The 25237-nt window shown below is 36.5% G+C and overlaps 1 protein-coding gene across 2 annotated transcripts in view; it reads right to left on the reverse strand.

The window, feature by feature from the left end:
• Positions 1-20161: 20161 nt before the first annotated feature.
• Positions 20162-25237, reverse strand: part of DPY19L1 (dpy-19 like C-mannosyltransferase 1) — a 148983-nt gene continuing 143907 nt past the window's right edge. For both annotated transcript variants that reach the window (XR_015745836.1, XM_026674865.2), the window contains exon 23: positions 20162-22202. Coding sequence is in view for 1 of the 2 variants with exons in the window: in XM_026674865.2 (XP_026530650.1) it covers positions 22046-22202 (157 nt within the window). In the remaining variant the exon portion in view is untranslated. The remainder of the gene's footprint in view (positions 22203-25237) is intronic.

Raw genomic sequence — 25237 nt, forward strand, 5'->3', positions numbered from 1 at the left:
TAGCACTATTTATCAAAAAGACCCCCATCAGGGGATCGGGTAAGCTGTCCAGCTATACTCAGGTCCTGCCGTTGGATTGATCAGGGGCATTCACATCGGGAGAAAGAGGTTGTCCAGGACCACATATCAGGGCTATGGGTTGCCCCATGCAAGAAAATTCAAAGCCCCCTGACAAGTAATAGTAAGTCAGAACCCCTCAATTTCCCTAGCTTTTTAAAAGTATGTGCTGAAGCATCATCGTAATCAGACAATCATGAAGCCAAGGGTGTTGCGCCTGAACACTGTGACATAGACTCCCTGTATCGGTCATTTGCTTTCAAATATAATGGACCCATTCAGTGTTACCTTGAGGGGTGTAGAAAATAGGCAGGAGTGTGAAATGGTACTGAATTATTGAGACCAATAAAATGTAGATTGCCAGGATCAAATTCAGGAGTGAAGAATTGTTAAATAATTGAAACTCCCTCAATATAAATGAACTCTTCATGCCATGGGTCCTGAAACCATATTATTGGGCATATGAACATAAAGGTGCAAAGGATGGGAGAATGGGACCCACTGAGAAGGTGATGGATGCTGGGGACAGGACTCAGTGGCTACATGAACGAGAAAATACTACAGTCAAAAGAAATGGGGTTCAGCGGTGTTAATGGCGAAACAGCAGCAGGGGCTTTGCCGGGTCTGCGGTGTGGGGCTGAGCGGTTCGTTGGTGAGCGAGTTGTGTAATGGGTTGTGGCGGGACGAGGATTTTTGGGCTGGGTTTGGAGGAAACATGGGGCCCAAACAACAGAATACCCTTAAGCCTGGTGGCTTGGCTACTCGATCCACTTTTTACCAGAACCCCTTGTAATCACTCCCCACACCAAGGGGCACCTTTAAGTTTACAGCTTGTCACCGAGTTGGCGTGCGCCCTCAAAAAGGAAGAGGATGGAAGGTTCCCACAGATGCTGTGTCTCTGGGAGGAAGAGCACTGGGAATCTCTGCTGGGGGGCATGAAGGTGGAGGCTAGAATAGTACGGGAGAAAGAGGAGAATTGAAATGTGTATTTGTGAAGAGGGCCGAACCAACCCATCAAGTAGTGGGAGGAAGCCTAATCAATAGCGCACCTGCGCGTGCGGCCACGATGGTTCACTAATTGATGCACCTTGTATGTTGCTTTCAGGAACACTGTATGTGACCCTTGCCAACCGCGGCGTCACATCACTCGCGCCACCTCAGGTATCGTTGCAACTTTCTCTCTCCAGAGCTTAGAAGGGTCTCCGGCCATCTGTGTTAAGAAATCGGGAGACTTTCCTGCATATGAAAGTACCGAATGGACTGTGATTAATAACGCCAGGGAGGCAGCAAGAGCAGAGGCCGAAGTATCCCAGCAGCAATCGCCAGTCGCAAACCTGCCTTTTGAAGTTGCAGGCTGCCCAGTGGGATCAGCGTGGAAGGCCCAGTGGGTGAAGATGGGTGATCCGGATGTCTGCGGGGGTGCCTGACTCTGGGAAGACTCCATGAAGAGGCTTGCGTGACTACTATTTGCTGCGAGTGGAAACATGGAAGGATGAGAAAGGAGGGTGATCCTGATACCCCTGTATGAGTGTTTGCTTTCGAGTGCAATGACTCTTATTTTAGTATCTTAGTCTTTCCAAAGCTCAACCCCATAGCTTAAAACAAAGAGAATTTAACACCATATAGTAGGGGGTCTTCCGCCAAGACGGGGTCGGCGAGCCATGTTTGTGGTGCGTATCTCACTGCTTCCCTTGAATAGCAAACAGCCATGTTGCAATATAGGGTTCCCCGCCCGGAAGTATGGTCAATAGCCCGCCATTCAAAAAAACCGATCTGCTAGCCAGCATCTCCATCTGTTATGGGGGTGGTCCTTACTAGTAGTTTTGTTTCAATGACCATTCGAGATGCCACAGCAGCACTGAAAAGGCGACGCATGACCCGTGGTGGGACTGCGCGGGCAGCTGCTGCTCCCCGCCGGGTCTGCCCGGTCAGGAATTAAGATACTTGTGGCTGAATTCCTGTCTACCAGGACATTACTGCAAGGTCACTGGGTACGTATGATCCAGTTTTGCAGCCGGTCGACCGAGTCAGGTGGAATCCGGTTCGCTTCATCTTTCCATGTCACTAACATGACAAATACGAGTATTCGCTGGGTACGGGTGACTAACCACGGGCGAAATAATAAATGGACCAAAACTCATTTAACAAATGTTTCCTGAGTAAGACAAGTTTTGGGCTCAGATTGCCTGGTCCACAAAGTCGGACTGTCCTGTAGTATCAATTTCCCTTCAAAAAAAATCTTTAATAAGGTTGTTTGTGACGAAACCATTTAATGACACTCAAACCATAAAGAATTTACAATTGGTTTCAAGGTTTGCGTGGTTTTGTGGTGCCGCAGCGCTGGCGTATGTCCGGCTGCTGCTCATAAGCAGAGGTGACCTCCCCCCATTCTAGGCATGCATGGTCCTACAAAATCCTGTAATATTTTACCCCCCTTCAGGACTAATAGGTGCTCCTTTTATGCCGGGCGCAGGGGGTGACATGGGGCGCGCAGGTTGGGGCGGTCGCCCGCCACCTGGTAAGGCTTGTTCTCTGGCTATTCTTGAAATATAAATCAATTTACAATTAAGACGCCCTCTTCTTTATCAACTTCGTGAAGTCTTCTATCTTCAGGTCATGCTCTAACCACAGTTATTTTTTTGACAGAGATTCTCCCGTAAAAAGAACTCTCAGACTTCTTAAAAAATATTTCTTTTCTTAAAAAAATCGCCATATTACTTTGCCCATAGTACTGCCAATAGAGATAATTAAATATGATTCATAAATCAACAATAAAAACCAGTATGTACTTACTAAAATTTACTTGCCCTGCTCTAATATATAGGTATATAATAAATTTTGGTGGGGAAACAACAACAAATAAAATAAATTAGGCACTTCGATTTTCAATTATTTTCTTTGAAAATAATGTAACTCTTAAAACAAACACTATTTGTGAGAATGATTTTTGTGGCTTTGAACAAGCATTTAGTAAGCATCAATTAATATAAATCCATAAAAATCTGGTAATACTCTATTCTTACTGATATCGTAAAACTAATGATTCCAGTTTCCTGTGTGCGAGACGGATCTTAGTTTATTCAATAGGAAATATTCTTCAAATTTGAAATTTTGTCCTTTTGTGCTTGCGATAGGAGGAAACTGCATTCTCGCGTTTCTCCTAGTTAAGCAGCTGGGACCTACCAGCAGTATTAAGCAACACCCACAGAATCCATATAATCATAGTCTATAGTACGAGACAAAAAATGAAAATAATAAACACACGGGAGAACTATTCATAATCTCTACAGTTAGTCAGAAATAATTCCAAGGGTTTTATAAAAACAGGCCTGTGAATATAGTTTCCCAACCTAAGTTTATGGGGCATATTGGAATTATATTAGCATAACATAAATTCGGATTGTATAATGGAATGACACAAACCATGTGCACTGGGTGGGGGCTGCAATTAGTTTCGAGAGGTTGAAATTCAGTCTCAGAGAATCCCACGTCTTGTCCTATTACAGTTAAACTTTAGCTAAGAACTAATAATGATCTTTGACTAGCATTAAAATGAAATAGTGCAACTTTCCTAAGGAAAATTTCTTATTTTAAGGATGCTACCCATACAACAACTTTATTTGTTTATCCTCTCATGTCAATAGTAGAAAAAATTAGGTCACAGGTACATGAATATCACTACGATCCCTGTTTTAATTAACACCTTTGGAGGAGGCGATCCATCCTCTTTCTATACTGTTGGGCATGGTTTGCTTCTCATCGTATTTCTACTACCAGTGAAAGGGTTTGAAGGCTCTGTTCAAAAAAAATCCTTGAATAACTGGATCTGAACAGTAAACAAACCCAGGAATAAATATTGGGTTCAAAGTTTGAAGCGAGTAAAAAGAACAACAAATCGAAAATTCTGGTTTGGATTAATATTCTACCGGGGGGGGGCCCCCCAAAAAGAAAAGAAAGGATAGTGGCGGATGCTCATACTGCACTGTAATACTTTCTCAGCCCTTGATAAATTAAGGGTTCGCACATTATATCTTTGGTATGTAGATCATCTAGCTCAGCCATAAGAATTCAAAAATAGTCAATTTTACAAACAGAACTAAACTAAACAAGATCTTAAACCAACAAGTTAGGATTTTCAGTTTGGTTAGCAAGATAAACAACTATTTAAACAATGGCAATGGAGAGATGTAGACCATCGCACTCTTTAAAAAAGAACATCCTTGGTCGGGGCCCAAGCGGGGGAGGGGGCCGCAGCAACCATAGCGGTGAGCTATTATGTGAAAAAATATTTTGAGGTTTTATCACTCTTATTCTGGACTCAGGGTTAAAAAGTACCTTCTACTGAGAAAATAATTAACTGTTCGAAAATTAATTTTAGCTTTATTTTCCCTAATATTTTTGATGAAGTTCTTGAGATTCAATATTTATTAGAAAGTATTTGAAATGAAAAAAATATGAAAATACATCAGGTATAAGTAACTGTCCCTGAAAGAGACAAAGTTGGGTTAAATTAACTTGTTCATAGCACAAAATATTCATCTTGTTTCTTCCTAGCTCAGTTCCAAACATTCGTGAAGATCATTTTCATCTTTTCACTTCAGACATTACTTCTCAGCCAAAATCTGCCAGTTGGTTGCTTCAGGGACGTCTTCTAATAACATGGGTTGGGAGGTTTCGAGGCCTGCTTCAAATAATAAAAACTGAGGTGTTGAATAATCACGGAATGCAGAATCCGGAATCTGTGTTGCCTCATGATCTCTTCATCAGTGTGCACACAGGCCACTTTTTGTGGTGCTGATTCTCCAAGCCAGGACCCACTTTCAGAAAACAAAATAATCTTGATTTTCGGGTGCTCTTGCACCAAAAAAATGATACAGGATGCCTGAAGAATCATTCTCGCCTGAGTGACTTCCAATATTTTGGAATATAAATTATTGCTGATGGGCTTGTTTCATCTGAAGTATGACACAGAATCTTTGCTGACACATGAGATTGCGCAAAAAGAATTTTCAGCTGACAGAGCAATCTTCTATACCATCCCTGACGTCCTGCTGCCATTTGCCTAGGAAATATATCTGGGGATAAAGCCAGTAACAGGCAATCATAAAGAGACAGGAACCTACTAAATGAAAATTCAAAATCCATATATAACAGTGACTATCCCTGCTGCACCTATATCCTGAAGTTGTTTGCAACCTAAGGATTTAACAGCGTTCCAAAACATCTTGCAAGTTGTCTATTATAGTGAACATCTGTCCTCTTATTGATTCAGGGTGATGAAAAACAAAAGTAGTTTTTATTTATTTGATTTGATTTGATTTGTCAATCGCTTACAAGATAATAGGTATAAGTATAAACATGAGTAAGAATACAGGAAATAGGTACAAATAAATGGGGACAATAGGACAGGGATGGGAGGAACGATGGTGCACTTATGCACGCCCCTTAATTGTGAGGAATTCAAGAAAGTTCTGTTTAAAGTTGGGTCCGACTCTTCAACCCTATGGCAAATACAATCTGAGGATGTATAAAATGCTTCCCATTGAGGCAGAAAGCCCAAATTCCCTTATATACCTTGATGGGGTCTCAGCTGCTTGTAACTAACCAGAAAAAAGGGATCTTGGAGTCATAGTGGAGAGCCCAATGAAGATGTGAACTCTGTGTGGCAGCTGTGAAAAAGGGATATTCCACGCTAAGGATCATTAAGAGAGGCATTGAAAATAAAACTGCCAACATTGCTACTGCTCCTTTATAAATTGTAGCAGGCAGGCATCTGTAGTATGTGTACAGTTCTGGTCACCCCATTAGAAGAAGGATTTAATAGGGCTAATAAAAGCACAGGAGACGGAAACAAAATTATCGCAAGGTTTTTCCTAGAAGAAAAGGTTAGAATATTTGGAATTCTTTAATGCAGAAAAAAAGATGAGCAAGGAAGGGAAATAGCTAAGGTGTATACAATCGTAGGTGGTCTGGAGAAAATACACAGTTTTAAAAAAACATTGGGTTCATAGCAGAGGTGGTATTCAGCAGGTTCTGACCAGTTCTGGAGAACCGGTAGCGGAAATTTTGAGTAGTTCAGAGAACTGGCAAATCCCACCTCTGACTGGAGATTTTACAGTATCCTTTCCCTTCCACGCCCACCAAGCCACGCCCACAGTAAAAAAAATTTTTTAATCCCACCACTGGTTCATAGGCCATTGCAACTGGTTGGAAGGAGATTCAGAGCAGATAACAGAGTACTCCTTCACACAGCTCATAATTATCCTGCAGAATTAATTACCTAAGGTGGAGTCATAAGCACTAACTTAGATAGCTTTATAAGGGGATTAGATAGATTTACGTAGAAAGATACACGGGTAAGTCCTTAACTTACGACTGGTCCCTTAATGACTGTTTGAAGTCACTGCAGACCTGCCCTGGGTTACTTACAACATGGATTTGAAGACCTGATAGCTGCTCCCCTACGGTCACATGATGATATTTTGGGCATTCAGCCACGGGCTCATATTCATGGCTGTTTGCAGCGTTCTGCAAGTCACATGACTGCAATTGGCAACACTTTTCTCTGGAAACCAGCATTTATTTCCAGTTTCCAGCAAAAAACATCGTGGACCACTGCTGTGTTCACTTGCTGACTACAGTATTTGCTTAACAACCATGTGATTCACTTAACAATGGTGGCAAAAAAGTCATGAAGTTAGGCATGGTCCCATGGTGACCCACCAAGGGACCAGTGTTAGGAATATAAGTCACCTAACAGCTATTTGGGTTAGAAATATATAAACCAGGATAAACATTTTAAAACTGTATCTTTAAGAAAATGCAAAACTGTAATTAGGTGTGGTTTCTCAAACGGCCATAAGATGGAGCCAGAAACCTGGGTTGTTTTAGTCTTAGTCTCAGAAGAGAGTGTGTCTGAGTGAGTATCTCTGTTTCCTTCTGTTGGAAAGTATTGCCGTTCCTCCATTTCTTCTAATTGACTGATATTACTGGATTTAATGTAAGTCTGTTACTGAACTGTTTTTTGACACTGGACTTTGATATTTGGATTATCCCTGGATTGAAAACTGACTGATTTACTTGTGAATGACTTTGGATTGCTTATTTTGGACTTTGCTTAAACCTTTCTTGAAGTAAAAACCTACATTTACTGTACAGTGTATCTGTGTACTGTGTGTGTATTATTCAAACACTTCTCTCAAATACGTCTCCCTGTATGTGCTCATTCTCCTAACGGGAAATTACCTCAACACTGGTTATGGGCCCAGACCATACTAGTCTCAGATAACTGAGAGTTAGTGTGAATGCACAGTAATGTATACAGACAGCTGTTTACTGTTTAATTGTGGTTTACTATCCTGGTAAAGATGGCACAAGTCACTTCAACATGTCTATCACTGATAACCCAGTTGGATGGAACAAACTATGTTTCCTGGTCTATGAAGTGCAGTCTACTTCTACGTAGAGAAGATTTATGGAATGTAGTTCAAGACCCACCAGATGTAAATGCTTGGGATCCAGATAATGAGGATGATGCCAAGAAGCTTGCTGACTTTAACCAGAACAACGAACGAGCTCTTTGTATAATTGGACTAACACTGAGTGACCAGCAGCTAGTCCATATTCGTGGAGAAGAGTCTGCTGCTAGGTGTTGGGAGAATTTAAAGAGGATTTAAACTTCATGAAAAGAACTTTTCAAGAGCTACATGAAAAAGAACTAATATTTTCAGAGCTCCATCAAGTTTACATCATTCTTTCCTCATTGGATGAAAGTTATGATTATGTATCTTCACTGGAAGTACTGCCCAGAGATAAACTGACATTGACTGACATAACTGGAAGATTGTTAGAAGAAGCAAGAAGACGGCTCGATAGGGACCAACTGAGGAAGGAACAACCACAAGAAGAGGATTTATCTTCAACTGCCTATACTGTTAGGAAATGTTTTTCCTGTGGGGCTAGGGGACATATAGCTAAATTCTGTAAGAAGAGAAAACAACAGAATACTGGCAAACACCAAAAGGATAAGAAGAATGTTAGTCTAGCTATGTTTAGCAAATCACCTGTAAACAATGATTTGTGAGTTGTTGATAGTGGAGCATTGCAATGCATTACTAAAGATAGAAAAAGGTTTGTAAAGATGTCCACGAGTAAACAACATGTATCATTGGCAAATGGATGGAAGATTAAAGCATCAGGTGAAGGTACTGCATATTGTTCTTGTATAAAGGAACATTTAACTATGTTATATGTACCTAAACTAAAATTTAATTTGTTATCAGTAAGGGCTTTAGTTAATCTTGGTTATGTAGTAACCTTTAAGGAAGATAACTATATAATAGAGAAAGAGGGTAAAAGTGTTACTGCTACATTAGAGAATGATTTATATGTAATACATGATGATCAGTTGAAGATGGCTAACTCAGTTTACAACAATGTTAAGCCACATGATGATGTATACATTTACTACATAGACATCTAGGGCACATTAATTTCAAAACGCTCAAACAAACTGTTGAATTGTCAAGAGGGAGTAAAATTGAAACCCTGTAGCAAGTATTTACACTGTAATGCTTGTAGTCAAGAAAAGAGTAAGGTTACTCCAGCAAACAGACTAAATGGGTTTAAGACCAAAGAACCTTTAGAGGTTGTTTTTGCTGACATAATTGGTCCTAAGAAACCAAGTTTAGGAGGTGCCTGTTATATTTTGAGTATTATGGACCATTACTCACAATATGGTTTCTGCTATCTTATGAAAAACAAAACAGAAACATTCCAACATTTCTTTAACTGGCTAAAGTTTGCTGAGAGAAAATGAAAAGTAAAGTAATTACTTTAGTAACTGATAATGGGACTGAGTTTGTTAACAAAAGATTCCAAAATATGCTAAAATTGGCTGGTGTTGAGCATAAACGTTCTGCACCTTACAGACCACAATATAACTCGTTTGTAGAACTAAGAGGCCAAACATTACAAGCCATGGCTTGCACTATGTTATCTGATTCAGGTTTACCTGAAACACTTTGGGGTGAGGCCATAATGTGTAGTAACCATGTTTTAAACAATGTAGTAAATACAACAACTGGAGAATTACCATTCACTCGTTGGCATAGCAGAAAGCCAAATTTAAGTTATTTACACACATTTGGAGCTCCAGCATGGGTGCATATTCCCTCACAAGTAAGACTAAAAGGGCAACATAAAGCTAAGAAGTTATTTTTGTGGGTTATGAGGCCAACCACAGATCATTTAGATTCTGGGATCAAGGCACAGCTCATGTTTATTGTAGTGCTAGTGCAAAATTTCTCAAGCACGTTGGATGGGATAAACTGGAACAGGAATCCAGCAATGATATTATTATTGACACCCAAATAGTCCCTAAAGATGATTTCAGTAAACAACAAATAGCCATTAAAGAGGAAGAACAGGAGGTAGTAGAAGAACAGGAGCAGGTGGCACAGGAAAGTCCACCAGTAAGCCCTGTATTACCAAGACGTTCAATCCAAGTAACACGACCACCTGATAGATATCAGGCTAGTGTTGTATGCCAAGTGAATACAGTTCCAAGTAACTATAGTGAACTAAAACTGTATCCTGCTAAGGATCAGGCTGCTTGGCAGAAAGCAATGGATAAGGAACTGGAATCTTTAAAAAGACTGGAGGTATACGAAAATGTTAAGTTACCACCAGGTAAACATGCCATAGGATGTAAATGGATATATAAACTGAAGACAGGTGTAGATGGGACTGTTACCCATAAAGCCAGGTTAGTAGCACAAGGGTTTAATCAGACAGCAAATGACTATGATGAGGTGTTTGCACCTAGTCTGAAGGCTACTACATTAAGGGCAGCATTAGTGTGAGCAGCTAAGGAGAAATACATTGTAAATCATTTGGATGTAGAGACAGCATATCTGCATGCACCGTTGCAACACACTATATATTTAAAGAAACCTTTAGGTCTCAAAAATGATAATACTGATAATAATGATTGCTGGAGATTGAAAAAGAGTCTTTATGGTTTGAAGCAATCAGGATATGAGTGGAACCAATGTATAGTTAAAGAATTAACTAAGATAGGTTTTGTAGCTGGCATGGCTGATCCATGTTTGTTTAAAGAGAAAGTAATAGTGTAATTTCATTGTTGCTATTATTTACTGATGATATAGCATTAATCACCAAAACTGAACAAGAAGCTACTGAGATAATTTCACTATTGAAAAAGAAATTTAAGATAAAACAATTAGGAGAAATCAAACAATATCTTGGTTTAAAGATAGATAGAACTAGGGGAGGATACAAGATCTCACAGGCAGACTTCCGGTTTGTCGGCTTTGCTAGCGGCAGGGATTTGCGATCCTGGCGCGATCCCTGCCGCGCTAGTCGCTTTTGGTGCCTCCGATCCACGGATCTGAGGCTAAGGCTGCCACGAAGAGGCAGCCGAAGATAGGGGGAGCTGGTGAGGGGTTTGGGGTGTTGCAGACCCCTTCCCAGCAGGCAAACCCCCTCTCCCAAGACGGTCGAGCGGCGGTCTGTAATGGCCACCTCAAAGAAGCCGCAGCTGGGTAAGATTGAGCAGGAGGAAGAGAGGAGAAAGTTGTTAAGAGAACGTTTTTGTGGCTGACCCAGGATTTTAAGAGGCGTTTAATCCTGAGAACTATGGTTTTCTGAACAATACTTCATTTCCAGAGGAGGATTTCAAGCAGCAAAATTGAGTGCTGAAAGGGAAAGTTCACTCTCCTTCCTTATGGAATCAACAAATGGCCATTGAGAAACCTGTTGTTTTTTTTATAAAAGGTAAAAACTTGGCTTCTTGTTATAAGTGGAAGGAAGAGGACATACATACATACATACATACATACATATATATATATATATATATATATATATATATATATATATATATATATATATATGTATGTATGTGTATATATATATATATATATATGTATGTATGTATTGTGTATATATATATATATATATATATATATATATATATATATATATATATATATATATATATATATATATATATATATATATATATATGTATAAAGATTTTGTTGGAGGAGATGCCTTGAAGATCTTGAGACCAGAAATTAATTGCAACAAGGCTTTAAAATATAGATTGGAGGCTTTTTCCTTTCCCTTTGATACCTCACCAGGAAGAGAAAGTGAGAACTTTGTGTTTTGTTTGGACTGATTGACTCTCTCTGGAATTTTGGGGAATTGCTCTAACTTTTGAAACATTTTGGTTGCTTTAAGAAGAAGAATAAAGAATGGCTTCATCTATTTATTTATTTATTTTTATTTATTTATTTGATTTGCCAATTGTTTACAAGATAATAAGTATAAATGTATACATAGTTGTGAATACATGAAATGGGTACATATAAGAAAAATAAAAGAATAAGAGAAACAATAGGATCTGTTGATGAACTTAGAGAATATGAAGAAAGAAAGGACGCTGTGAAAGAAGCCTTCCTCTTTTTAGAAATGGCGCTTGTTAATTATCAAATACAACAACAGATGGAGGAAATGGAAGGAGGAGAAGAAGAAGAAGACGCCATCTTCAATGAATCTAAAAATTTACTTAAGAGAGAAAGGAGAAAGAAAGGAAGGAAAATGAAGGACTTAAGATTTAAAAAAAATACTTAAGAAAGGAAAATAAGATGCAAACCAATTCAATGTTAATGTTACTGAGCAAAAGGAGAAAGGAATACAACAGAGAGGGGAAGCTGGAGGTAAAAAGGTTAGGTGGGATAAGAAAGGAAGGGAAAAGGGAGGGGAAAGCCACAAAGGTATAAAACAAGATGGGAAAACAGGAATTTTTTTTAGGGATAAAGGGTAATGTATAATTTCTTTAAAAAAGAAGATTCTGCAAGGTACATAAGATGGTATGGTAGTATTTGTATTAGAAATAGAAAATTAGAATGTTATAAGAATTAATAAAAGACTAAAAATATTGAAATGTTTAGTAATGATAGGTTTTAAAATTTAATAAAAGATTAAAAGGAATGTTTAAAATATTGAGTTTAATTAAAAGTTTAATTTACTGTTGTTTTGATCTTATTATAAACTCATTATTGTAGCACTTGTTTCTTGAAATAGACAATTGGAATGCTATAAGATTTAAAATTTAGATTTATTATTTAATTATATTAATTATTATGGACTTATTATTTTCTCTTTAGAGGTTAGTAGGTTGAATGTACTAAGCAGAATCAGATTGGGTATTAGGTGTTATTTTAAATATTAATTTAGGGGAGGATAGAAAGGCATCATACCTTGATCAGTGATTTCAGGAGAAATTCTTTTTTTTTACTTGCTGTAGGGAATGAGATAAATGGATAATTTGGAAAGAATGGACAAAAATATAAATACAATGATTTAAATTAAAATGAATTAAATAAAATAGAAATAAGAAGAGTGAAAAGCGGGGAGAAGTTATATAGAAGATATAGAATGGTAAATAAGATAGGTAATGGTATATAAGATGAGCATGAATTTAATTGAAGTCCATACAAAGAGAGGTAATCTGGGGCCAAACTACTTTCTTAAAAGAAGTTTTATATTTTTGTGTTTTGTGTGTCTATGTTTTCTTTGAGAATTAATAAAACCTCGGAGGAATGTTGGATGAGAATAATGTTAAACAAGACAGAGAGGAATGAAGATGATGATTATAAACTGGATAAATATAGAAAATTAATAATAATTAATGAAATTGAATACAAAAAAGAGAAATAATGAGAAATTTGTTAAGAGATATCTATATGGTTATATTGAAATGGTGAAAAACAGAATTATGTTGTATAAAATAATATTTTATTGACTTGTAAAATTAATAATGGAGAGGTTTTATGTATTTAATGGTTAACGATGGTTTGTTTGTCTTTAAAATCAATAAAATTTGTTTCAAAAAAAAAAAAAAAAGATCTCACAGGCAGATAAAATTAACCAATTACTAAAAAGTCTTAAAATAGAACTTTGTAAACCGACTAAAACACCAATGAGCCAGGAGTTTAGCCATAGTGATGTTCAAAGTCCTATTTTTGATAAGAACATTTATCAGTCCTTGATTGGTAGTTTATCTTATCTCAGTAATTGGTCAAGGCCAGATATTGCATACTGTGTTAATCAATTAGCGAGATTTAACACTGAGCCAACTGAAAGGCACTGGCAAGCTGCTAAACATGTGTTAAGATATCTGAAACAAAAAATGCATTATGCATTGTATTTGGAGCCTAAAGATGAATTGAATTTGACTGCATATGCTGATGCAAGTTTTGCTACAGACATAAATACACAAAAATCTACATCAGGTACTGCTGTATTATTGGGAAAAGCATTGATTGGATGGAGATCTATTAGACAGAAACATCTAAGTTTTTCAACAGCGGAGGCTGAATTATCATGTTTGTCTTTATTATGTACAGATTTAGTTTTGTATAAGAAATTATTAACTGATATGGGAATTGATGTAAAAGATCCTATTGTTGTTTACGAAGATAACCAATCAGCAATACAGATGGCTTCAAATATTGCTGTTAAAACAAGAACGAAACACACAGATTTAAGATATTTAAATGTGAGACAATGTGTGCAAAGTAAGATGATTAATCTAGAATACTGTATGTCAGAAAACAATATAGCAGATCATTTTACAAAAGCCCAAGGCTCTATAGAGCATAAGGCTAGCTGTGAAGATTATGGACTTAGAATGTAAGGTTGTATGTATTATCTTACCCAAAAGGGGAGAATGTTAGGAATATGAGTCACCTAACAGCTATTTGGGTTAGAAATATATAAACCAGGATAAACATTTTAAAACTGTAACTTTAAGAAAATGCAAAACTGTAATTAGGTGTGGTTTCTCAAATGGCCATAAGATGGAGCCAGAAACCTGGTTTGTTTAGTCTGAGTCTCAGAAGAGAGTGTGAGTGTATCTGTTTCCTTCTGTTGGAAAGTATTGCCGTTGCTCCATTTCTTCTAATTGACTGATATTACTGGATTTAATGTAAGTCTGATACTGAACCATTTTTGACACTGGAATTTGATATTTGGATTATGCCTGGATTGAAAACTGACTGATTTTACCTGTGAATGACTTTGGACTGCTTATTTTGGACTTTGTTTAAACCTTTCTTTAAGTAAAAACCTACATTTACTGTACAGTGTATCTGTGTACTGTGTGTGTATTATTCAAACACTTCTCTCAAATACGTCTCCCTGTATGCGCTCATTCTCCTAACGGGGAATTACCTCAACACTGGTTATGGGCCCAGACCATACCAGGCTCAGATAACTGAGAGTTGGTGTGAATGCACAGTACTGTATACAGACAGCTGTTTACTGTTTAATTGTGGTTTACTATCCTGGTAAAGATGGCACAAGCTCCTATATAGGAACAAACCCCAAACTCATTCACTCTGATGCTGTTACCTAGTTATGTGATAAAATGTATGCAAGCAAAGCACTAAGCTTAGAAAGCACAAAGAATTTTTTCATTCAAACTTGAGTTACAGATATTCTGTTTTATTAGAATTGTATCCCTTTCTCTCTTTATCATTTTTCTAACATCCTGTTTTTTCTTTTTTTCTCTATTTTATCATCACTACTTAGTAAGTTCCTTGGAATTGGTCACTCAAGTCAAAGCTATGAATTAAATGTCCTTCATGAAGGCTTTTCTACTCAACTCTACCGTATAGCTTTAGGACAATGGTGAAAATAGTCCTGACTAAAACTTATTTTGGTTTGTTATTTAGTCTGTTTTTACAGTAATGAATTAGAATAGTATAGTATAGTGTAGTGCAGTGTAGCGTAGTGCAGCGCAGCACAGAGCAGAATAGAAATAGAGCTGGAAGGGACCTTGGAGGTCTTCTAGTCTAGCCCCCTGCTCAAGCAGGAGAACCTATACTATTTCAGATAGGTGACTGTCCAGTCTCTTCTGAAAAAACCTCCAGTGATAGAGTGTCCACAATTTCTGAAGGGAAGCTGTTCTACTGGTTAATTGTCCTCACAGGTTACTTCTCTCTTAGATTAGTTTCCAACCATTGTTTCTTGCCTACCCTCTGGTGCTTTGGAGAATAATTTGACCCTATCTTCTTTGTGGCAGTCCTTCAAATTTTGGAATACTGCTATTATGTCACCCTTAATTCTTCTTTTCTTTAGAATAGCCAAACCCAAATCCTGCAGCCATTCTTCATATGTTTTTGTTCCCAGAAAATCTTAAGTTGCTCTTCTGTGAACTTTTCCCAAAATCTCAAGTTCTTTTTTGTAATATGGTGACCAAAATTGGTTGCAGTATTCCAGTTGTGGTCTTACTATGGTTTAATAAAGCAATATTAATATTTCACATGATGATCTCTGTTTATAGAGCCCTGGATTGTATTAGCTTTTTTGGTTGCTGCTTCACATTATTGTATTATTTTGTAATACTGAAATATTGTTTTATACCAGGGGTGTCAAATTCAATTTCATTGAGGGCAACATCAGGGTTGTCTTGGACCTTGTGGGGCTGGGGTGGGTATGGCCATGGTAGGCATGGCCATGGTGAGCATAGCCAGGTGGGCATGCCCAGCTTGACATTACTCTTGTCAGGGGCACCTGTGTTGGCTAAGTGCAAAGGCAGGACTTCCCTCAGACCCTCCCTCACTTATTATAATCTTCCTTCCTTCTTTCCTTCCGTTTCCTTCTATTGTCATTCTCCTTTCTTCTTCCTTCCCCTCTTTCCTTATTTTTCCTTCCTTGCTTTCTTCCCATCTTTTCTTCTTTTCCTTTGTATTTCCTCTTTTTTTCTTTTCTTTTCTACTTTCCTGACCCTCCTTACATGTTGTAATGACGAGGCAGTCGAGTTGTTTGATCATGAACAATTGAATCATGATGATCTTTATTGAAGTATAGTCTTGCATTTATATTCATTATTAGTTATCCTCCATCATTGGTTAACTTTGGTTACTGCTTAACTTTCGTTACTGTTTAGCACAGTAATCCATACAATTAATTATCTCTAGTTAAAGTCTAACGTATGTTTACTTCCTCTCTCTAATCCTCCTTTAGATTAGTGACTTTGTTTACCTGAGTTGTATTTGCTTGGAAACATTCTTTATCTGAGGTTTGCCATCCGAGATTGGAACATTCCTGCAATTACAACTCTACACTTACATGCTTAAATGCAAAAGGGGAAACACTTCTCCTTTTGTTTTTAGTTTGTTTTGCTAGCCCTCTACCAGTGAAAATGGAACTCAGGGGGGTCACATGCACTGGTTGGCACCTTGCTATTTCCAGGCTGGCCCTGTGGGCCAGCTCTAAGCACCCTGAGAGTCTTAAGTTTGATACCCATATATTATACTATAAAGCTTTTTGGCCAGGCATAGAGGTATACATATACATAATGGTTATCTTTTGAGAGCTGAATCCAATGAAATTTAATTTTAATGTAGGTTGATTAGTATACATTTAAAGTGACAATAAAATTTTATTCTGTATTCTATTCTGTTTTTTATTTTAAATGGAGAATTCAAAGATTTATGAATGTATCGCAATTGTAGAGGATTAAGAGAGGGGGAAGCAGGATGAAACAATGCGAATAAATTTGGAATACACTGAATAAAACAACAGGTTGCAATTAGTACAATAATAACGATTATAGCATAAAAGAAAAACTGTCTGAGTCAAGACCAATCAGGGAGCCAATTGGTTAGCCTCTCAAAAGGTGAGTAATGAGCATGGATATTATTTTGAATGTATGACTGTAAATTGGCAAGCTCATCCTCAATAGTTTTATTCAAAGAATGAAAATGTACAGCACATCCACAGCGTCCAACTAATGTACAGAACCCTCCCTGATGGGCTAAAAGATAGTCTATGGCAAAACGCTGCTGTAAGACATCTTGATTTAAGTCTTCTATTTCATGCTGCAAATCACGAATAATAGCAGTGGTAGCATTGATGGATTTTTCAAGTCAGCAGGTGAGACCAAGAATAGATCGTCTGTTTTCTTGAGCAATAATGCCAGGATAAGAGCCTAGAGTAAGGACTCCTGTAACGGCCCTTGCCAATGCACGGCCAAATGTAGAACCAGAAGACAATTGTGTGTCAATAATGACTTCATCATTACATGTAGGCCCCAGAGAGGAACGCCGCTGTCAAGTTGATGGGAGCGTACCTATTTGAACAGGTAGAGTAAAATAACCTATAGTTGCAAATTGATAATTCTGAGGATGAACATTAGTAGCATATTTATCAAAAAAGAACCACATATTAGGATCCTTAAGCTGCCAACCAGCGCATATCGATCCTGTATTAGATTGATCAGAGGCATTAAAAATAGGAAAATTGTCAGGATACATATCAGGAGCTATATTAATTCCATGCAAAGAAGAATTAAAGGTACCTGACAACCAATAGTAGTCAGAACAATAACTATAATTCCCTAGCTTTTTAAATATGTGCTGAGCATCATCATAATCAGACCAATTATGAAGCCAAGTGTGTTTAGCATGACAACAGAAACACAGACCCCTTGTAAATTGACTAACTTTCAAGTAACGCCAATGGACAGAATTCAATTGCATAGGGGGTGTAGAAAATAGCCAGGAGTGTGAAATAGATTGTAGTTGTGAGACAATAAATGTAGAAGACATGATCAAGTTAGGGGTAAAAGAAATTTGACCAAATGACATTGGGGGCTCATAGTATAAAGTAATATTTGTGCCATGGGTCATAAACATGTATTGGGCATGACGAACCCACAAATTAGGGTTAAGACGAACCACAGAAGTGTCATTTTGAGCAGAAACACCATTAACCATAAACAAGAAAATACAAAGTAAAATGGTAACAGAGTTAGCAGTAATAATAGCAAAAACAGCAGCAACAAGATTTTCAGGAGTCTGAGGTAATGAGGCCTGTTGCAGTTGTTGTTGAGCTTGATATGTAGTAGATTTAACCTGGCTAAATTTTTACACTGAAGTTGGAGAAACATAGTGAAAACAGCAGAATACCTTAAACTATTGTGGATTGGCTCACTCGATCACTTTGCCAGAGCAACGCAATCACTTTCCACACCAAAAGAACTTGCCTTTGAATTTCGCTTGTCCTGAATTGGCATTAGCACTCAAAAAGGAAGAGGGGATAGAAGGTTCCCTGAGGATGTGTCTCTGGGAGGGGGAAGAAGCACTGAAATCTCTGCTTTCTGCCAGAGAAAATTGGAGACTGGAATAGTACAGGAGAAGGGAGAATTGAGAATGTGTATTTTGTGAGAGACGCCGAACTTAACCATCAATTAGTGGGAGGGAAGCCTAATCAATACTGCATATTAACTTTCTGCCGAAGTAAGTTACTAATTAATGTACCTATGTGCTCATTCCTATGTCTTTCAATACCTACATGACATCCATCCTCATACACTCAGGTATCCATTTTCTTTCTCCAAACTTGAAGGTCTCCATGCATCTATGTTAAAAGAATCTGAAGACTTTTTTCTGTATGAAATGCAAAATGGACTGTGATTAATAGCATAGAGGCAGCAAGAGCAGGGGAGCCGACAGTGTCCAGCAGCAATCATGATCCACCAGCCCCTTGGCACAGTGCAAATACTGATAAGTCCGAGCGTGGAGGCATAGGTGGGGGGAAGATAGGTGATCCGGATGTCTGCATGGGTGCCTGACTCATGGGAGGCTCACGAGAGGCTTGCATGGCTGCACTGGCAGCAAGTGGAGGCATGGAGGATGAGGGAGGGAGGTGATCCTGATGCCCTGTATGAGTGTTTGCTCGGTGCAGCCAGTCTTATTTTGTGTCTTGGTCTTTCAAGCTCAATACATGATTAAAACAAAAGAATTGCACATATAGTTCAAGCTCTTCACTTGAACAGAATCAGCAGTATGTTTGTGTGCATATCTCACAACTAGCAAGATGGCAAACAATATGTTGCAATATATTCTTCCCCACTCAGAGTAATCAATATTACATACCATTCAAAGAAGCCGATCTTTTCATACCACATCTCCATCTGTTATATAAGTAGTCCTTACAATAGTTTGTTTAGTGACCATTCAAAGTTACAACAGCACTGAAAAAGTGACTTATGACCATTTTTCACACTTACAACCACTGCAGCATCCCCATGGTCACATGATCAAAATTCAGATACTTGGCAACTGGTTCATATTTATGATATTTGCAGGGTCCTGGGGTCATGTGATCAGATTTGCAACCTTCTGACAAGTCAGTGGGGAATCCAGATTCACTTAATAACCATGTCACTAACATAACAAATGCAATTATTCACTTAATAACAGTGGCAAGAAAAGTCGTAAAATGGAGCAAAACTCATTTAACAAATGTTTCACAGCAACATAAGTTTTGGGCTCAATTGTGGTCATAAGTCAAGGACTATCCTGTAATGTCAATTTTACTTCAAAGAAAATCTTTTGTGGACATTTTAGCCAATGGAAGCATTTGTCACATTGACAGCAGAAATGAATTTAATTGGTTTAGGTTGCTTTAGTTCTGTGTTTTCCTGTTCTTTTGTATGTATCGCTGCTGTCATAAGCAGAGTGAACTAACCCCATTCTTAGGAATTTAAATCCTACAGAATCTGTAATATTTTTTTCTGCTTCAGATACAATGAGTGTATTTTTGTCTTTTACAGGAGTAAGATAGAGCACTGAGTTACAGTCATACTCTAATTAAAACATTCTAAAACTGTTCTTGAAATGTAAATCAATTTACAATTAAGACATATGCTTTATCAACTAGTAGTCTTCTCTTCTAGAGTGTATACTCCTAACAGTTAATTTTTTTAGCAAATTCTCAAAATAGGAAATCTCTCAAACTTCTTCAAAATGTTTCTTTTCTACAAGAGTAGCCATATTTGCTGTAATTGCTGCCAATGGAATAATTAAATATGATTCATAAATCAGCAATGGAAACGGTATGTAGTTACCAAAATTTTCTTCTTTTCTCTAATATGTAAGTATAATAAATTTTAGTGAGCAACCTTAGATAAAAATAGATTAAACTTGTTTTTCAATTATTTTCTTGAAAATAATATAATAGCAAAATACTTGCTATTTATGAAATGATTTTTATGTAAACACAATTATGAACAAAACTTTTATTTGAAAGTAAACATCAACAATTGACATAAAATCCATAAAAATACAGTATTTTCTATTCTACAATATAAAGTACAAAATAATGATTCCAATTTCCTGCCTTTTGAATGGATCTTAGTTTACGATTCAATCTTCAATGGGAAATAAATTTCTTTAAAATTTAAATTTATCCTTTTGTACTTTGTCAGGGGGAAAAAAACTACATTAACATTCTCAGTTAAACATGTAAGATTTTTCAGCAGTGTTAAACATACACAGAATGTATACAATCATGGTCTATAGTACCAGACAAAAAAGTAAATGGCAACCAAGCTTTGGAACTATGCATAATCTCTACAGTTAATCAGAAATGATTAAAAGGTTTTTATAAAAATGAGCCTGAGAATGTAGTTTCAACTTACCTAAATTTGCTGCGCTATTGGAATTTATGTTGTATAAAGTAACTCCAAGTTGTATAATGGAATAACACAAAAGCATACTTGTTTTACACTGCATTTTCCCAAGTGGTTACAATTTATTTCTCAGAGAATAAATGTTATTTCCTATTACATTAAACTTTGTACAAGAACTAATAATGATCCTTTATTGCATTAAGGCAAAATAGTACAATTTTCCTGGAAAATTTCTGTTTTTAAAAGATTAACACATGCAACAACTTTATTTTGTTTATCATACCATGTCAATAGTAGAAAAATTCAGATAAATTTGCATGAATGTCTGCAGTCCTATTTTAGTAACTACTGAAGAAGCGTATACACTCTTTCTATATACATTGGCATGGTTTACTTCTCATCTATTTCTGCTACCAGTGAAAGGGTTTAAAAACCTATTCAGAAAAATCCTTGAATATTGGATCCAAGACAATAAGCAAGCCAAGAATAAATGTTGGGTTCTAAGTTTGGCTTGTTAAAAAACAACAAATCAGAAATTCTGGTTTGGATGTAATATTCTACCAAAAAAAGAAAAAGAAAAAAGAAAAGAAAGGAATAGTAAAGATTAACACATACACTGTAATGCTTTCTCAGCCTTGATAAACAAGAATTTAGAAGCATTCTGTCTTGTTATGTATCATCTGGCTCAATGTAAATTCTAAAATACTCAATTTTAAAGCAGAACAAATAAACAAGTTGTAATAAGTGAACTTTTTCAGTTTTAATAAAGTAAACAGCTATTTATGGTAATATAGGGTCATGGAAACCATCCTTTCTTTAAAAAGCTATGCTTATTCGGAAAGGAGAAGCATGAAAAGGAAACTGAATTAGCAATATAATGATGACTATATGTGAGAAAATGTTTTAGGTTTTATCAACTCTTATTCGTTCAGGGTTTAAAATTGCAACACTCTTGCTAGAAATCATTGTCTGCACAATTTCATTGATTTTGGCTTTATTTTCTACAAATATTTTTTGCTCAAGTTCTTAGGATCAATGTTTATTAAGAAGTGTTGAAATGCAATAAACATTTGCATATAAATTGTAAACAACTGTCCCAGAAAGAGACAAATTTGGGCCAAGGTAAAAGTTAACTGTTCATATTTTAAAGAGTAGTATTCCATCTTAGAACACCTGTAGTTCCAAACTAAAATTATTTTCATCTTTTTTCAACTGGACATTACTTCTCAATAAATACAATTGGATTGCTAAGGACATCTTCCAATGACATGGGTACAGAGTTTCAATTGCTTCAAATGACAAAAAACTTGAGTGTTGAATAATCTGGAATGCAAGTCAAATCTAATGTTGCCTGTAATTAACATCAATTATTTTTATTTTTTAATGGTCTTGAAATTCAAGCAGAATTTTTTTCAAGAAAACAAATAAATGCTGATTTAGAACATATACTGCCAAAAATGATACAGTACTGAAGAATCATTCTCTGGTAACTTCCAATATTTTGAATATATTATTGTTGAACACTGTCCTGAAGTATGGCCTGGAATCTTTGCACATGAGATTGCATAAAGGAATTTTCCCGGTATTGGCAAGATCTTCTATGTCCCAAATTTCTGGCATACTGCAACCAGGCCTAAAAATATTTATAAAAATTATGAGCAAACAAAGACACATATTATTAAATGAAAGAATTCTGTATCATTTTCATACAGGTCAATAGAACCACCTCAGGTTTCACATCTCAGTTGTTAGAAAAATGGGGCAGAATTCACTCCCTTTTAGTCAATGCCCATGCATTGTTTTATATGTGTAGACCCACACAGATTTTAGACCTCTATATAACTTGTGTTCTAAATTACATGTTTACATATAGAATGTTCTTCTCATTTCAGACTTTTTCCTCTCAACATGTAGATACAATAAAAGAGTTGCAATGAGAATGTAGAAGTCCTGAATACGGCTTCATCTCTGCCTTTTGTCACATGAGAGAAATGAACTAATGGATTTTAACAATAAAGAGACTGTAGTGAACATTGTGGATAGAGCACAGAAAAATGTATTTGGAAGTGAACAAAAACTTTCCTTTTATAAGTCAGTTGTGTTAGATTAGGGGTGTCAAACTCAATTTCATTGAGGGCCGTATCAAGATTGTGGTTGACTTCACGGGGGCCAGGGTGGACATGGCTAGGATGGGTATGGCTGGGGTAGGCATGGCCAGCTCCCATTGCTGCTGTGGTTGCTCTCCTTGGCCAGGTTGCTCATGGTGTGTGCAGGAGGGCAAAATGTGTTGGTCAGACAGAGGCCCACTCCCTCCTTGCGAGGAGCCTTGGTTTTGTAACTAAAGCATTCTCAGCAATAGGATGGGAGACCACCAGGAAAGGTCAGGAGGCGGCGGCAAGGGGATGGCAACAGGAAGCAGCAATGGCCACCTGATAAGGCAGGATTTACCTCAGACCTTCACTCTCTCTCATTATAATCTTCCTTCCTTCTGTTCCCTTTTCTTCTTTTTCCTTCCCTCTTCATTCTCCTTTCTTCTTCCTTCCCCTGTTTCCTTCTTTTTCCTTCTCTTCTTCTCTTTACTTTCCTTCTTTTTCTTATCTTTCTTGTCCCTTCTTTGGATGCTCAAATGCAAAAGGAGAAGCATTTCTTTCTCCCCCCCCCCAATAATTTTTATTGTTCTTTTTCAACTTTTACATGTTTTAATAGTTTTAACAGTTCTGTGCCATCATTATTATATAAAGCAATCTCATGTAAATATCTACATTTATATACATTTATCTATAATTTTCTTATCTCCATTGTCTTTATTTCTATTGTTCAACCATTTATACCAATTGTCCCAAATTTCATAATACTCTGACTCTCCTTTATCTTTTAATTTTAATGTCAATTTATCCATTTCAGCACAAGTAATTTTTTGAATTACTAATTCCTCTGAGGGTGTATTATTTTATTTCGAGCATTGTGCATATACTATCCTTGTTGCTGTATGTAGTAAAATGTATTCAATCTTTTTCCTATATTTCCCTTTAATTATTCCCAACAAAAACAACTCCAGTTTAAACTCTATTCTATCTTCCCTATTTCTTGTATCCATCTCCATATTTTAGTCCAGTATTTTTGGGCTTCCGGGCCACCATGACCACCACATATGATAGAAGATACCTTGATTCTGTTTGCATTTCCAACATGTCGGATTTATGTTAGGGTACATTTTGGCCAATCTCATTGGTGGCAAATGCCAATGATAAAACATCTTGTACATATTTTCTTTATAGATCTCTGATCTTGTTAATTTTTGTTCCAAATATTTTCCCAATCTGCTAAATCTGCTAGTCCTGTCTTTGTTCTCTCACCTTTCTCAGAATCTGTTTCAGAGTTTGTATCTACTTTTCCTTGTACATCATCAGTTCATCCCTTGTTATTTTATAAATTATATCTCTTACTTTCTTTCATGTGAACCTAATATGCGCTTCTCTCGATAACCTATGCCTTCTGGCATAATTTGTATGAACTCTGTATACACCATCCAATTCATTTAGGATTTCATGCTTATCTCTTTGCAGAGGTTCTACTATTATTTCAGCCATTATCATTTCTAGGTCCTCCTTTTTTGTCTCTGTAACATTTTGAAATCTTAAGATCAAAGGCTGTGCGGTTCATCTCCAAATGGATGAGAGAATCCTCTAAGTCTTTGTTTAATTCTATCATCTTCTGATCCACCAACTCAAGTTTCTTCTCAGTTTGTTCCGTTCTTGTCTCCACAGCTTTTATTGTTTGTTCATTTTTTCTTTTCCCTGTTGAATTGAGCCCCTTTTTTTCATCTAATTTGTGTATATCATTTTTCATTTCACCTATCTCTATTTTCATTTCAGCATTATTTTTAGACTTTGTTTCTTGGAATTTAATCATTGTTTCCTGAATTGCTAAAAGGGTTGTTTGCATATTTGGTGTATTTGATGTTGTATTTTGTTTTTCCATGGTAAGCATCCCTTCAATTGACCTTTGGGTCACTGAAGAAACAATCGACATAGATGGGTTTGCTGTTGTTTTTTCCCCAGCCTTCAGTGTTGTTGTTAGTGATTCTCATCATTTATTTGAAGATTTTGTTTTGTTCTTTAATTTTTTTTATACGTTATCCCAAATTAACATCCAGTAATTTAAATACTATTTTTTTAAGTTTTAATTTGTTTAGCCAATCTGAAATTAATTTGTACTTAACTTAATACTCTATACACGATTCTCTATAATTATGCTCCGTCTAGTTTCTCTATCTTTTCAATATTCAACCTATCTTTCAATATTCAACTCATCTCAGTATCACCTTTTGATCATCTCTTAATCACTGTTCTAAATCCTTTTCCGAAAAATCCAAGTTCATTAATAAGATATCCACTTATGATACACTTTGTAGAGCAATCGATTAATTCTCTACATTATTTCACATTGTGTTGATATATAATTATCAATATTTAATATACTATTTAATCTAAGAAAAATATAAGACACACTTATAATCCATTCTAATATCCAAATTTAACTACTATAATGTAAATTAATAATATGTTATATGATATAAATTACTAACTTAAACACTTATCTATTTATATTCTATTCTTTATCCTAAGATCAATAAATCAATCAGCAAAGTTAAACTTACACACTCTA

The sequence above is a fragment of the Notechis scutatus genome, chromosome Z (genome assembly GCF_049901735.1).
Source record: "Notechis scutatus isolate UNSWTSFEM ecotype Mainland chromosome Z, rNotScu1.2, whole genome shotgun sequence".
Lineage (NCBI taxonomy): Eukaryota > Metazoa > Chordata > Lepidosauria > Squamata > Elapidae > Notechis > Notechis scutatus.